General features: G+C 37.6%; 1 protein-coding gene across 10 annotated transcripts in view; it reads right to left on the bottom strand.

The window, feature by feature from the left end:
- LOC104152006 (protein hinderin-like) overlaps positions 1-15,046 on the bottom strand; it is a 173,707-nt gene that overhangs the window by 154,285 nt on the left and 4,376 nt on the right. For 9 of the 10 annotated variants that reach the window (XM_068926510.1, XM_068926514.1, XM_068926512.1 and 6 more), the window contains 3 exons: positions 13,416-13,555; positions 9,257-9,351; positions 667-782 (listed from right to left, as the gene is read on the bottom strand). In XM_068926510.1, the coding sequence (XP_068782611.1) occupies positions 667-782; positions 9,257-9,351; positions 13,416-13,457 (253 nt within the window). In that variant the 5' untranslated portion in view covers positions 13,458-13,555. Of the gene's footprint in view, positions 1-666; positions 783-9,256; positions 9,352-13,415; positions 13,556-13,827; positions 13,904-15,046 lie in introns of all 10 variants that reach the window. The other variant, XM_068926509.1, reaches the window with a different exon arrangement.

Raw genomic sequence — 15,046 nt, 5'->3', positions numbered from 1 at the left:
GAGGAAGGAAACAAAAAAACATCAGTACCAAAAATCTGGAAGAGAAATGAACAAGAGCATTTTGCAAAGGTCTGTCACAGCACACTGAAGGAAAATTGTAATTCCTGCAACCTCCACTTCTGCATGTTATATTCCAGGACTGGCACTAAACGTATGCAGGGAGGGGTGGCCACAATCTGCAAGAAGAGAAAATCAGCTAACTATATAAGAACAAAAAAAAACAAAAAAAAGTCTGAGCTGGCTAAACTCCTTAGTATATATATACACAGCTTAAATGTCTGGAGGAAGACAACTTACTCTGAAGACACAGAAAGTCTTGGAATATCATGCAAGAGAAGTTTTAGACCTCAATTACAACAACCTAACAGGATTAATTGGAGAGAAAGAGAAAAGAAAAAACCCCACATATTTTAATGCATAAATTCCTTATTGTTGTTTTTACTTGACAAATATCTATTTCATAGCAAAACAAGATCATAGGAACAGCTGGATGGCAGTTTTAAGCTCAAATGAACCAGCAGCACATGCTGACAAGTCATCTCTCTGATTGCTTTTGAATGGCAGCACATGCAGATTTATTCTCTGCCATAAATTAGAACAATTATTTCTCTGTAGTTCACTTTTTATTTCAGTGAACCCTTGCACACATTTTTTTTTAAAGGATATCTTCCCTTTCCTTGATGATAAGTTCATTCTGTTCCTCTAGCTGTCTGATCTTCTTCTCAAATGACTCCTGCTCAGCTTTCAGCCGTTCTTCAGTCACCTCCTTTTCTTCACTTACCCTGAAAAGAAGGTGAGAGAAATCAAAGGCCCTGTTAGTGTGAAACAAAATATAGGTCCATAACCACAGTCCCTGACTTCCAACTCTTTTGCAGCTTTTAGCTAAAAGATCCATTTAGCTAAATGGATCTCACCTTCTCCACACTTAAACAGGTTAGTTTCTCACATGATTTTATTATATTAGCCTGGAAGCTGCATATGACTTTATATAAGAATTTTTTTTTTTTTCTCCCAAGACACTGGTATCGCTAGAGTACACGCATGTTAACAAGCTGCATGGAACTACAAAGTAAGGACCTGAACCCACAACTAGATTTGTGCAGTCTGTTTTCCTGCAGCCATGGAACCTATACAAGCCTAGGGCATGTACACAGAAAGCACAAATGGTAAAGTTTAGCTGTTGAGATAGGAAAGAAATTTAAAAATTTTTCTTGATCTTAGGCTCTAAGCAAACGTGTCCTGGCACATTTACTTGCAAATACAAGTCCAAGAAAAGAATCATTCTTCTTGTTAACTTTCTCCAAACAGAACAGTCTATGTCATCTCCTAGGCATCTTAAAACATCAGGCTGTAAGTGTAAATTTTACTTTTTGTCTGGGCTGTGGCATCCTGCATCTTGCTGCTTGGTGTAAATAATTGGATCAAGATTAAAAGATGACAATATGAAAAAGGCTTACAATGATCATTTATTCTGCACTTCAAGAGGAGGCTGTAAAAACAATTATTCTGGAATCACGTAGGCAAGATGACCATAATGTAACAGACGATCCCATAACTACGCTAGAAACATGGCTTAGAAATCACAGTTCCATACAAGCTCTGCAAAAACACTAAGTAATGAGCTTAGACTAATAATTATTACTGTTCTGCACTTAGGCGGTTCCTGCTGTTGAAGGCTCTTAAAATGTAGTCTTTTATGTTCATCAAATAGCTGCCACAACATAACTGACAGGAGACCAAAGCAGTACAACTTTCAGAAAATTTCAAATTTTAACTTCCTTTAAATGGGACAATCCTACAGGAAGAGGAAAAGAGTAGAAAAATATGTGCATTGGATCATGCCTTCCATTTATCCTTTCAAACCCACTGACATTCTTAACAGAGAACCCCATTCAGGGACTAAACCATCCATTTGACATCATGACTTTTCCCTTCGGAAAGGCACAGATGTGTTTTGACATTCCAGTGGAAAAAACATAAATACAACAATTGGGTCAGCACTCTGGGGTAAGATATGGACAGGTAATAGCCTCTGACTTTAAGATTGACCTGCAGCCCTTTCCAGAACAGCTCAGACTACGTGAAGTTGAAAACAAATAATACTGAAACTCATACTCTTTCTCTACAAACTTGGAGGCAAAAAAAAAATATATATATATTATTAGATTCTGTAAATTAAGGCAGTTTGAAAGCTCAGTAGAAACTGTTAATTGGAAAATTTCTCAGTTACAAGAAAAGACATAGATTTAATATCAAAACATTACACCATTCATATGCCAATGGCATAGTTTACAATCCTGTCTTCTGGCAGTTAGTCGAGTCATTCCTAGGCCCTCTTCTACCCTCTGAAAGGCTGTCGAAAGGGGAGAGGACACATCAGAAAATAAAATAATGAAAAGGGAAACAGCTGTATAACTCTATCCATCTCAACACCTATGCTCTCGTGTACCTGAGCAGGCAACAAACAAGCTTTTGAAAGTCAGCAATCATCCATCCTTACTACCTGGATGCAGTTACAGGTACAGTAAACATGCCAGAGGCTGCAGACACAGATTTTTGCATCTATCCAACACCAGTTTGCTCTCTCTGAATCTAGAGCCATCAGCTACATGGCTACAGCAATGTAAGGCATACCCTCATATATAATTAGCAAAAGATGCAAGAATGTTTCTTGTTTCTTAGAGTAAAAAACGAGTTGAGAAGAAAAAATGAAAGCCATCAACTAGACAAAGACAATGAAGACAGCAATGACTGCAGAGATGAAAGACAGGAAGGAAGCAGGATTAGGGGGGGAAAAAAATCAGAAGAGAAAGAGGACAAGTATTGTCTCCAGGGCACTACACAAGGGAGGATGCTTGCTTACTAAATGCAGGAGCGATACTGCATCAGGAAAAGATCCAGGACAAGTGAAACACTGGGCTGTGCTGGTGCCTTAGAATATTAAAATCAAAGAACAGTACAGGAAAACATACCTTAAGAAATAACTGAGCATTAAAGGAATTGGACGAAACCTAGCAGGCCTTGCCCATCTCTAGATTCTGTGCTTTGCTATTTGCATCAGTCTGTATCACGTACACATGCTGTTTCTGTACTTAGCACAGACCACAGCAAGTTGTCATACTCCCAGATACACGAATATATTGTGCCACATATCTTATGCAGTAAATGACTGAGAACAGTAAGTGATCTTAGAAGAAATGTGGCAATATGTGCTTATGTATCACAAAGCAGGAGACAGCCCATAAAGGGCAGGCAGTTAGAAGACAGTTATTCACAGGAGGTGACAAAAGGAAGTTAGAGAAAAGGAATACAACAATGTCATCAGATTATGCTGGATTTATGTCACATCCTATACAAAGCTCAGTTAAGTGGGGTTTTTTGTTTTGTTTTTTATATATACACACACATACTTATTCCTTTGTCTTCAGGCAGTAAAGAAGAGACACTTTTTAGCAGAACAAGGAAAGATTTGACTGTTGATAAAAAGAAATATTACAAGGCTCACAATGCTCTTGGAAAGGATTTTTGCCAGCTTTTCATCTGCTCGTGGTCAGAAAATAGCATTAACAGAAAGAAGGCATCCCAGCTACACAGGACACAATCCCTTCCTTGCGCAATGTTTCTGTGTTTGGCTCTGTTGCCATTGTTCACAGGAGAAAACGGAGGGCTGAGCGCGAAGATGACAAATCATTAGAACTCTTCCTGCTGTTCAGTGTCTGCAATGTTTCCTTGCATGCAATTTACAATTTATATTCAGCTATCTTGTGGCATAAGACACACACAATCTTTGTTCTAGATTCATTGTATATGCACACTTACAAGATGAAGTGATATTAGATGCATTTAAATGAAAGTCTTAATTTTATTTTACAGGAGCCTCTGCAGAAAAAGAAAAAATTATGATGCGGATATATGGACAAAAAATCCTCCTATGACATCAGTCTTAGGGTTCAAATGAATTCCTCATTTATCAGTTATATTCCTTATGGTGTGCTCCTGAGCACTCTACTGCTACCTGTAGTTCTGACTGTATGAGCTGAAGGACTTGATGATCAAGTTTGCTGACGTCACCAAGTCATTCCAATGAGTTAGGAGGATTGATGCTCTCCAGGTACAATTTTTGAAGCACTGCACAGGTCAACAGCACTTGAAGTTTTCTGTCTAATAAAAACTGGCATGCGTAAGAAACAGCCATGATATTATCAACATGAACACTACACAAGGGACAAAACCTCAAAAGTAACTCCTGCCTGAAAGAGCTTACATATTTTACAAAAGAAAAAACGACCCGATAAAATAATTTAAAAATAACAATTTCTACTTCCTAAAAATGCCAGCAAAAACCAATCTTTAAACAAGATAAATCTGAATTCAGTGTGAACTGTGACTGAACAAAAGAGAGAGGACAACAAACAAACAAAAAGCAAAGATGCAAAAACTAGGAACCTCACTAAGCAGTGCTATACTCACAGGAAACATTTACCTTTTAGGGAGCACTCAGCTTACATTAATCTGCCGAGTAGCTAACTAAGACAGAATAGTTTGGAGGCCAGTCTTGAAAACCACCACTTTTGCATCCTAAGCACAGGATAGCAGATGTAACAGTCAGAATAACAGAAAGAAATGGAAACAGGACCAAGATCAGGACATCAGGCAGAGACCACCCCGCACCAGAGCCATGGAACACTATCAGGTATTGCAAGTGAAAGATGTGCTCCAAAGGAAACGAAAGAGAAAGTCTTCACTCCAGAGTTGATCGCAACATGCCTCTGGCAAAAAAATGGGGCAATAAAATGACATTTAATACTGGCACTGCAGGGAGGAGAGTGGTAGAATGTGTTGTCTAAGATTGCTTTTCACAAGTCTGATACAGACTGACCATGACGCTTGAGTAAAATGCATAAATAAAAAAACAAAAACCAAAAAAAAGAAAAAAGCCTGAGCAATCCCCAAACATAACCAAAACTGCTGCACAAAGGGTACATTTTATGATATGCAGCTTGCAAAGCAATATAAAACTAGATCTCACAGCATGAACTTATAGCTATAAATGACTTTTTAAGCACAAAAGGTAAGTGTGATTAGTGACGAAATAATCCTAGGCCTGCTTTACCTGTCAACAAGAAGTAATTTTCAGATGTGCTTAGGAATGTCTCATTTGCAGTCTCGCTGCCTGATCAGTTAACAGAACTGCAGCACAATATTCTCTCCTAAAATAGCGCGAGCGCGCACAGTCTTTTACATTGAAGTTCGAGAAACAGGTAACAATATGCTTAAATATGAGGTAGCACAACCCAGGAGAGAATGCAGCCCCAGAAGCCAAGAACTGCAGATTTGTAAAATAGGCTTCCACAAGAAAGCTGTCCTTCAAACAGCCTAAGGGCTGCGAGTAAAACACTTAACAGATACATGCTCCAATAGCTTTGCTGCCCTCCTTCATATCAGTTTCTCCATTTTGTAATCAGAGCAAACTTTTGTTTTCACTTTTTGTCAGAAAATTTCAGTCTGAGTTGGTCAATTTCATATTGGTACCAGGCAACAAAGTTTACACAAAGCAATGCTGGTAGGCAAGCTCCCAGAGTGCCAGCACCCTAGGAGGAGTTTGGGAGTCCAAGGTCTTGGGAAGGAGGAAGCATTCTCTCAGTGAGAAGCAAAGGTCCATCTAAAGGTTGTTTTGCCAGCTGCCAGGTACAAGTCATCCCGGGCAGGCACTGGTCTTTGTTTTTTGTTTGACAGCAAAAAAAAAAAAAAAAACACATTGCATCTCATTTCAAAAAGGACAATCACTCCCTCCCTCAGGCAGAAACAGGGATTATATCTTTCTATCTAAATTCCTTCTGTAGATTTGCAAAGATGATAGAGTCGTGTTTCTCCAAGTATTCTTTCTTACTTCAGAGAAGATAAAGTTAGATACCACTTCTCATCACTAAAAGCAAAATGGTTCATGAAAGTTTACTTTTATCACTTGCCTCCATTCATTGAAGAGAAAGTTGAGCTGTACTTTAACTGTGCAGAGAAGGAAGAAGTATTCATGCCGTACATGTCATAGTAGGAGCCAGAAAGTCATAAAATACCATAGCTATATGTCACAGTTAGGCATCAGGTGAATGCACACAAATGTACTCACATTCTGCAAAGTTATAATCCTTTCCATTCAACTAAACGCTGAGGAGAAAAGGGGTCTCAAAATTTGCCTATCGCTTTTAAAACATTTCACTCCAGAATACCTTGTAACCACTCTCAATATGGTGTTTAGCAATTCATTAATGCGTAACAGTCAACTGGCTAGGTCCCAGGGGACCTTGCACTGCTCCCTCTTGGAAGAGCCTAATGTGTCCCGACACAGAGAACAAGAGTAGAAATCTTTCAGTGGCCTCACCATGTCACTACTCATTTCATTACATAAGCTGATAACCGTTTCAGGAGTATCCTGCCGTAACAAAAGCTCAGAGAAAGTCTTCTTTTGCCTCTTAAGACTACCCTGTATGTAGAGAAATAATTAGAAGTCGTTCTTACTATACCTGCCACTTTCACCACCACATTAGCAGCACCTGTTGAAAACATGAAGGTGCTGTGCCGGTTATTTCTCAAAATCATGGCTAGTCACACTCAAAACTTCCCCGTTTACACACAAAGCACTTCAGAATTCATGGGCATGACTCATTATGCCCAGAAATCACACTACAAACAAACAATCTGAAAAGAACCCACTGGCACAATCAAAAAAAAATAACGTCTACGATATTGAAGTCTTTTAAAGTTTAGATCCAGTTTGTCTCTTTTCACCTTAAGAGGCAAGACAGACTGGATATTTTCAAAGATAGACAAAATAATGGTTAGATTTACAGGTGACACCACAGAGCAAAAACTAAGATTTAGCCTAGAAAGGAGGATCAGAAAGGATACAGCTGAGTCCTTTCTTTCGACTCAGTCTCAAAACGCAATTTCCTCAAGTCTCTAACTGCTAATGTGATGTCAGCCACTGGAATACCCAGCAGCAGCACATCAGAGTCAAGCACAGCAACTGGCATTTTGCAAAGGAGAAGATAATAACATAGCTAGCATTAGAATTTATTCACACCAAGGCAAAGTCTCACACTTCAGCATATTAACTGATGCACAGGTGCATACTTTACCAATATTCCAAACTGCATTGGAAATGAGAGTTGGAAGAAGAGAGAAAAAATAGGAAGCGAAAGGAAAGCACATTAGCTCTCTTTCAGCAGTCACTGAAGTCAGAGGAAAGGCCAATATCCCGAACTGCTCAAGCAAAACGTGGTTGAAATTCAAGCCCTAGGAGTTAATCATATTTTGCCATGGATTTCCATGCAGACAGAATTTTATCACTTTACAACTGCCTTGATGCAGGTAGTTATTGACTATTTGTAATAAATGTGCAGGAATTAGTCCCAGCTACCATTATTTTCATTCATAAATGGTAGCAAAATAAGGACCGGTGAAGTATAGCTCTGGTCAAGTGATATCTTTACTATTCCAAATATTTACTGCAGGACAGTCTTCCAGGAAAGCTTTCCGCATTAAGCTGGTTCTTTTTATTCTCTGAAATAGCAGAAAATGTTCTACTGCATGTAAAAAACCCTCTATCATTGCCCAACTAGACATGAAAATTATGGAGAGTTTTTTAAAAAGTGACGAGGTGAGCAGAATTAAAGTTTAACTTCCCTATTACTCTGCAAAGGACTTTTAATTACATTCAATAAAAATATGATTAGGTTTAAAAATAAAAGAGAACTAAGTATAAAATAATAGTGTTCCACTAATTTTACTTTCCGAAATTAATGTTGCTGCACCTTCTATTTCTCTTCAAAGAAATGTCAGGCAAAAATATCAAACTGTCCTCAGGGAAAAATCACAGCATCTGAGATTTAAGAGGAATCCCATGCTCAAATGAGTTAGCGTACTAGTATTCACTGGAGAGCAGTATATTATGAGGAACAATGTAATAAAATGTTCTTTTTAATATTAGACTATAGCTCTATGTATCAACAGTGGCAACAATGTCCGAATATCTTCAACATTTGACAATTTGTAACCAGGCTTCTCAGCCATCTACTCTTTATGACATTCTTAACTAGACGTCTTCTAACACATGAGGCAAGATAAAATTGAGTTAGAAGCATGACGAACTTCAGAAATGACTGAAATACTGTATTACAAGAAATCCTATATTGGTGTAAACTATTAGCAGGCAAAATGGTCCACTGGATGAGGATAACCAGAGAGAAAATATTCCCGGCTGCACCAGTGACTTGTTCCACGACCTTGATAAGCAAGTCAACTTTTCTGCCCCAGTTTTCCAATATAAAGAAAAAAAAAAAAAAAAAAAGAGAATGGTATTGCATGCCAATTAATGTATACGTATGAAATCTATGACAAAAAGCATATCTTAAAAATTGTATTTTGTTCTAGAAAAAAACTGTACCTTTAAAAATTCTTAGGATCTGATCTGACTTCACAAGGTAATGTCCTTAAGTGTTGTGAAAAAGCCTACAAAGGTCCCCTGTGCCCTTTCTCAGCATTACAACCATTACATAAGAAGCAGATTTGCAGAAATTCTGAAGGGTAAAGAACACGGAGGGGGAACTCCCCACTCTCATTCAACCTATCTTTCATATCACTTACCTTCGTGAACGCAGCTAGCACTGCAATGAAACTCACAAACAACTTTTTTCTAAAGCTGAGACTTCAGTCTCTCCTCTCAAAGAACAGGGGGAACTTGAAGAAATTAAACACAGCAGAATAAGTGAAGATGGGCAAAGTAAATTAAAATCACACTGAACTCTGCCACTCTGTACGCGCACAAACGGATACATACAGATTAGCCACAACTTCACTGATCCACTTTTAATGTGGGGTTCCAAATAAAAGCTCACTCCTAACAAATAAGCACTACAAGTTTCGTACCAACAGTTTGTCGTTTATGAAAGACAATATATATTTATATAAAGCAAACAATATGAGCAGCAAACAAAACTCTAGCCCCGTAACTAGGTTTATATGGATGAACTACAACAGGTTACAAAATGACCTCTTGTTTTCATATTGTTTTGGGGTTTTTTTGATCAGTAAGCAAGGAAAATGTATCTGGCCACTTCATTGCTCATACCTCTTCCCACAAGAAAAATTAACTTACGCAAATATAAGGTTCCATTATAGAATTCTACATTGCTTGATGTTAGTTAGAAGAATAACTGCCCTTAAACATAATGCATTTTCAGGTGATACTTATTCTTACCTAGCAAGTTCTTTAATTAAGTTTGCAATGCGTCTCTTGTCCTCAGGACATAAATCCTTTAAAGAAGCACTCTTCATTCCGCCTTCATTAGTGACCTGAAAATTGAAATCTATGCTTTAGAAAGTATTTTTAAAGGAGAACAAGCATTTCATAAGATATTAAAAGCATTTCAAACTGAATAATTAGAAGCTGAAGGCAGATAAATTCCAACTGGAAATAGAGTGCATATTTTCTAACTGTAAGTACAGTTCAATGAAACAAATTACCAAATTGTGGAGAAATTTTTTTAGAAGGCTTGTAAATTAAGTTGCTTGCTTCAATACTAAACATGTTGGGTAAAATTTCAAGACCTGTGTAATTCACTGCTTCATATATAATAAAAATGTAACTGCCACTTCTGACTTGGGAATCTAGTGCAGAGATATCCAGTTCAGGATCAGAATTTTATTATAACGGGATCCGAAAACAAAGAGCACGAAAAAACATTTTGCTTTAGCATTCATAAACAACATATAAAAATCACAAAAAAGAAATACAATACATTGTTAGCAGAAAGTAAGTCTTTAGTTCAAAAGAGTTTTTAATACACAGAAAACTACATAGCCCTTTTTACCGCATTATTTAGACACATATTTACCACCTTAACACACTTTTCTTCTCAAAAAGATTTTTAATACACTTAATTATTATCTAATAATGATTTAAATATAAAATATATATTAATATTTTATACTAATATAAAATAATAATTAATGACTATTATTTAATAATTACATTAATAATGCTTAGCTCTTTTAATGCATTCCTTTATCATACTGAAAACCACAATATTTGCTACCAATGTCCACTAGAGGGCATATTGCAGTTCATGTTTGTAACAGTCCCTTGTATTATAATGGTTATTGTCACGATCTATTTTGGGTGTTTCCATGTGGGAATCCTTCTTAGTTCTAAATCTCTTTAATTTTCCAAAAACTTCCGTAGTCAGTGACTCAGTACTCCAGTGCTAGTGATAGGTACAAAAGAAGAATTTCAAGATGAAAGGAACAGAAACACCTAAGCTAGTCTGCCCAAGGTTTCGGTGAATTTAAATATTTCCACTTAATCTGGCTTGTTTATCTTCAGTTTAGACACTTACAAACCTATTAAATATCACTGAGTGCATACAGTGCTTAATAGGAGATAGCAGAATGCTACCCCAATGGCCTCAAATAACTCAGACAAGTTAACACAATGCAGCACAGAATAACCCCTGAGCATACAAAGCAAACACTGGGCTTCTCTCCCCTCATTACCAGTAATGGCAGCTGATCTACACATATCAGAGAGGAGGCACCCCCTTCCATTCCTAGCTAATTGCGTGAACAGTGGTTTGAAACAATTAAGTACTATGCAGCTTCTGAAAGACAGAAGTAACGATTTTATACAAAAGGATGTTATCCCCTCATGGCCCTTCAGTACACTTTTTTTTTTAAACAGTTTCCTTAGAAAATAAGAGTTTCACAAGGCAAATTAAACTTCTTCAGTGCTTTTCAAGGGGAAATTTGCTTTCACAGTTTCCTTCCCAAACATACACTATTTACAGTCATAAACACGAAAAGAAAAACTTATCATATAATTTAACTTCAACTAAATATATATTTGAAGGTTTCCGTTTCCCAGTCAAAAAACGGTTGAAGAGGTTTTTAACAGATAGGTGACAAGACTTCTTAAAAAAAAGTCACTTTTAACTCATAAAAAAAAGAAAACAGAAGCTTGATCCTATTCCTGAGGCAGATTTTTACAGAAGGTTCTGTACAGACTCCTCAAGTCATTCCCCAAATCCATACACATATTCTCAAACAGATTTGTGGGATGAAGAAGAAAATCTGAAAAGATAGTCTGTGTTCTTCTGTATCACCCACAGGTACTGACAGAGGGCGCACACAAATTTTTAGAGGTAGGTTTGTACCACTACAAATGTCAAAAATGAGCTGTGGAATTACTCATAGCAACAGCTCCACTCTAAAAAACAAGATAAGTGAGACAGAAGCCAAGACTATAATGTCTCATTTGTCCGGATTTCTGTACTTTCTACACATCTTAGGCTAGAACACCACTCCCTAACTCAGTAGGTTTCTAGATTAAACATCCTGTATAAGTGGAAAATACTCTCACTTTATAAACTGCACCCTAGAAGATGACAATCTACTTGGAAGAAGCGGACAGGTTCTGTTAAACAGCAAGCAGGATGATGGGAAATTTTAGCCAAGATCAGTTTAGCACACCACTGATTTATTAAAAGTATCAGAAAAATTTTAGAGCTAACAAGTCCTTTTTGAAGTCTTCTCGAAAACTCTCTTAAACTTCTATGTGGCAGTCAAGTCTATCTGAATGAGGAAAAGGTAAATCAGTTCTGCTAGAATTCATACTAGAGTGAAACTCAATCCATTCCCTTCAATAGGGCATTCTGGTAAATCATACTGATGAGACACCTGGCAGCACAACAGTTTACAGTTCTTCAGAGTAAAAAGATTTAAAAAAGATAGAAAAGAGAAACAGCTAACCTGGAACCCATTTTATTGTCAGTATTATAAAAGTACACCTGAGTTTCAAATCAAGATCTAGTATGTCAGGCTTTGTATAAGAACAAAAGAGACTATCCCAGCAGCTCCACATGGAAAAAGGAGGAAACCTTTTCTGAACAAAACAAGTAACACACACCTACCAGCCAATCACTGGGAGATATCTTACACACAATACAATAAAAAGATTTTAAAGTGAGATTCGAAGGCACCTATGAAACAGAGGCCTTGTAGATGTTTATGAAGAGATGCTTCCATATAAAAATTCTGTATAATGCCGGTTACTTGTGAAATTTCCCCACATGGATCTTAAGAACAGTTATTTGTAAAGTGGAGGTACCTACCAACATCCTAAAAGCAAGTACTGAAAGGCAGAGTAACAGAAAGGGAGAGGGCCAGGAAGGGCCTTAAATATGAATACTAGATATTAGCATATCGTGCTGTAGAGAACTGCTGAAGGAAGGGCAATGACACTGTGAATGATCTATTTCTACATCAGACTTTTGAACGAGCATGTGAGGCAACAGGGCATTTACGCAGTACACAGAAGAACATCTTCACCAAGACAAAAAACAAGATTTAACTGCATAATAGCAGAGCAAAAGAGTAGAGCCCAAAGTTTCAGACAGCATAATAGCAGAGCAAAAGAGTAGAGCCCAAAGTTTCAGACAGCATGATAGCAGAGCAAAAGAGTAGAGCCCAAGTTTCAGACAGCATGATAGCAGAGCAAAAGAGTAGAGCCCAAAGTTTCAGATACTGCTTGGAAGTGCAAAGATACAAAACCTTAGTGACTTACGCTATTGCTCTAGATGACTACTACACAGGGGACTTAACAGTATTTCAGTGACTTGAATAGTCACTGTACTATCCAAATCACGTGACAAAAATAGCCTCTCTCAACGGATTCCCAAATATTACAGGTTCTGTGCCTGTAGGTACAGGTAGGTTCTGGTATTACCTACCAGAACACAGAACAGCATTTCAAAGGCACACTCACTGCTTTGAAACTTCTAACACAGTAAACTAGGAAAACCATCACTTCTTGTCACAGGAGTAGACTAGACAATTCACTAAGCTGAGTCAATGATAACATCAGCTAACAAAGTTGCTCCTATCACTCAGCTGCATTTTAACATTTATTGTCAAAACACGGAAAGTGATTTTTGCATTGCTAGCAGAAGTGACAACAGCAAAAAGGTCTTTGAGAAGAATTTTACAATCCTGCCCAAGAGATATGACTAGGGCAGTGAAATGGAGTAGACGGAAACACTAATTCCTCTGTCTTTGATAAGTAACATATAGTTCAGGGGCTACTCAAAGCCATCCTAATCTACCGACCTTTTTTTATATTGTCCCAGTTTTATGTCATTTAAATAAATTAGCCTCTTAGCCTTTGTTTTCCTGGCAGATCGTTGCAGTGGCAAAGTAATTTTTGCCAGCAAGTCGCTATGGCAAAAGTCGGCAAAAAAACAAAATATAAAAGTTTGCAAGAATGGTAGCATTGTAAGATTGTTTAGCAGTTTTCAATCTGAATATCTTCTGTCATTTTTTACTATACACACTCTTTGGAACAAGAAAAATTAGCCTTTACATACTTGTTGCCCTGTCGTATCTCCGGTGCTTTTAATAGGATCCATAGAAACAGAAGCAGCAGCTACAGGCACCGTTAGCTTAGTTTCACTTTTTTGATACTTTGGCAAATACCTTGTTCTTAAGTTTCCTTTAGCAGATATTCCTGTAGATTGAAGACAAACAAAACACACACATTATGAAGCCGAAAGGGATCCTTCTCTTGCCTCCTACAACAGGACATCCAGAAATTCATTCTTGCCTAAGCAGATCTTTTAGAAAAGAATGAGAATTTCAGAAGTGTTTCTGTTTGCAGTTCCCCACAGCCTCAGCCTCCACATAAAGTTTTTCTAAGATGAATATATCAGAAAAGAAGAGGTGCATGGCACGGCGCTGCGCCCAGTCACGTGACCATCCAAGTGAACGCTGCAAACGTACCTGTTGTCTTCCATCTGAGGTTCAATACAAAAACCTGTGCTTCTTAAAGATGCAAAAGCATAAGCCAGAGCTTCTGCTTTGACATGATTAAAGACTAAATAGGAACTAGAAATAATGCTGAGATCAGTGCCACTCATACAATAAAAATACTGGGTTTTTTCCTCAATATAGCAAATCTACTGATTGCTCCAACTAATTTTTCGTTCCTCTAAGGACCAGGCATATGAGTAAGGTGATGCTGCAGTGCACACTCCATAGACCTTCTGGAAAAAGCTGTCATAATTCGTATTAGTTCACCTGTACTGACAAATAAGCAGCACTAAGATTTTCAGTGCGTTAGTATAAAAAGTCAACGCTAACACTGATAAGGCCTCCCAAGGCCAGATTAAAGCCAACAGCTTCTTGATGCAGCCTCGGGGAGCAAGTCTTGACTGTTCAGAAGAGCCAAGAAGTTTTAAATAAAAAATAATGAATTTATGCTAGCAGAAAGAAAATATTTATTTGCATAATGAAATTTAGATACGTACCAGGAATTTAAGTTAAAGAACTAAACTATAAGCGTTATGGTCTCCATGCCCTACTCAAGGGAAAACAATGTTGTTGACGTTCTCCTCACAAACACAGAAGTGGAAGAACACTTCCCAGACTGAATCAATTTCTGTCATTTAGGACCACTGCTTTCTTATCAGAATGCAGAGTATAATGATCTGACATCACCTGACTTGAACTATGCTAGCTACAAAATTCATTCAGAGATATTTAACAGAGCTGTACAGCCAGTTTAGCAATATTCAGTGAACTATTCAGGTATTTTTGAAGGGTAACCATGCTACTCCAAAAACAGAGAGCAGGATTTCCTCAGAGTTTATAACTGCTGGACATATTCTGTACATAATTTTACTAGAGTTAGTCACCCACAGACGTGTTTGCTGGACCTGATGTCACTGTAGAAATTGTCCTTCATGTTTGAAGACAATTACAAAATTCTGGAGAATGGAGGCTAAGAACACCAAGCTTTTCCAGGAACGTACACAGGAACGCACGCACTAAGCCCAGGTCGTGAGAACAATTTCCATTTTTCTTTAAACAACGAATCTTCATTTTAACTGTTCTCCTCTAAGCTTATAAAAGATCTGAACATCTCTAATGCTTCAACATACTTTGGAGACCACATTAAAAATTCAGCTTACCTCGCAGATTGGATAAAACTATGCTGTAC

Source organism: Struthio camelus, chromosome Z (assembly GCF_040807025.1).
Source record: "Struthio camelus isolate bStrCam1 chromosome Z, bStrCam1.hap1, whole genome shotgun sequence".
Taxonomy (NCBI): domain Eukaryota; kingdom Metazoa; phylum Chordata; class Aves; order Struthioniformes; family Struthionidae; genus Struthio; species Struthio camelus.
The sequence above is the reverse complement of the archived record's forward strand: the minus strand, read 5'-3'. Positions and strand labels throughout refer to the sequence as shown.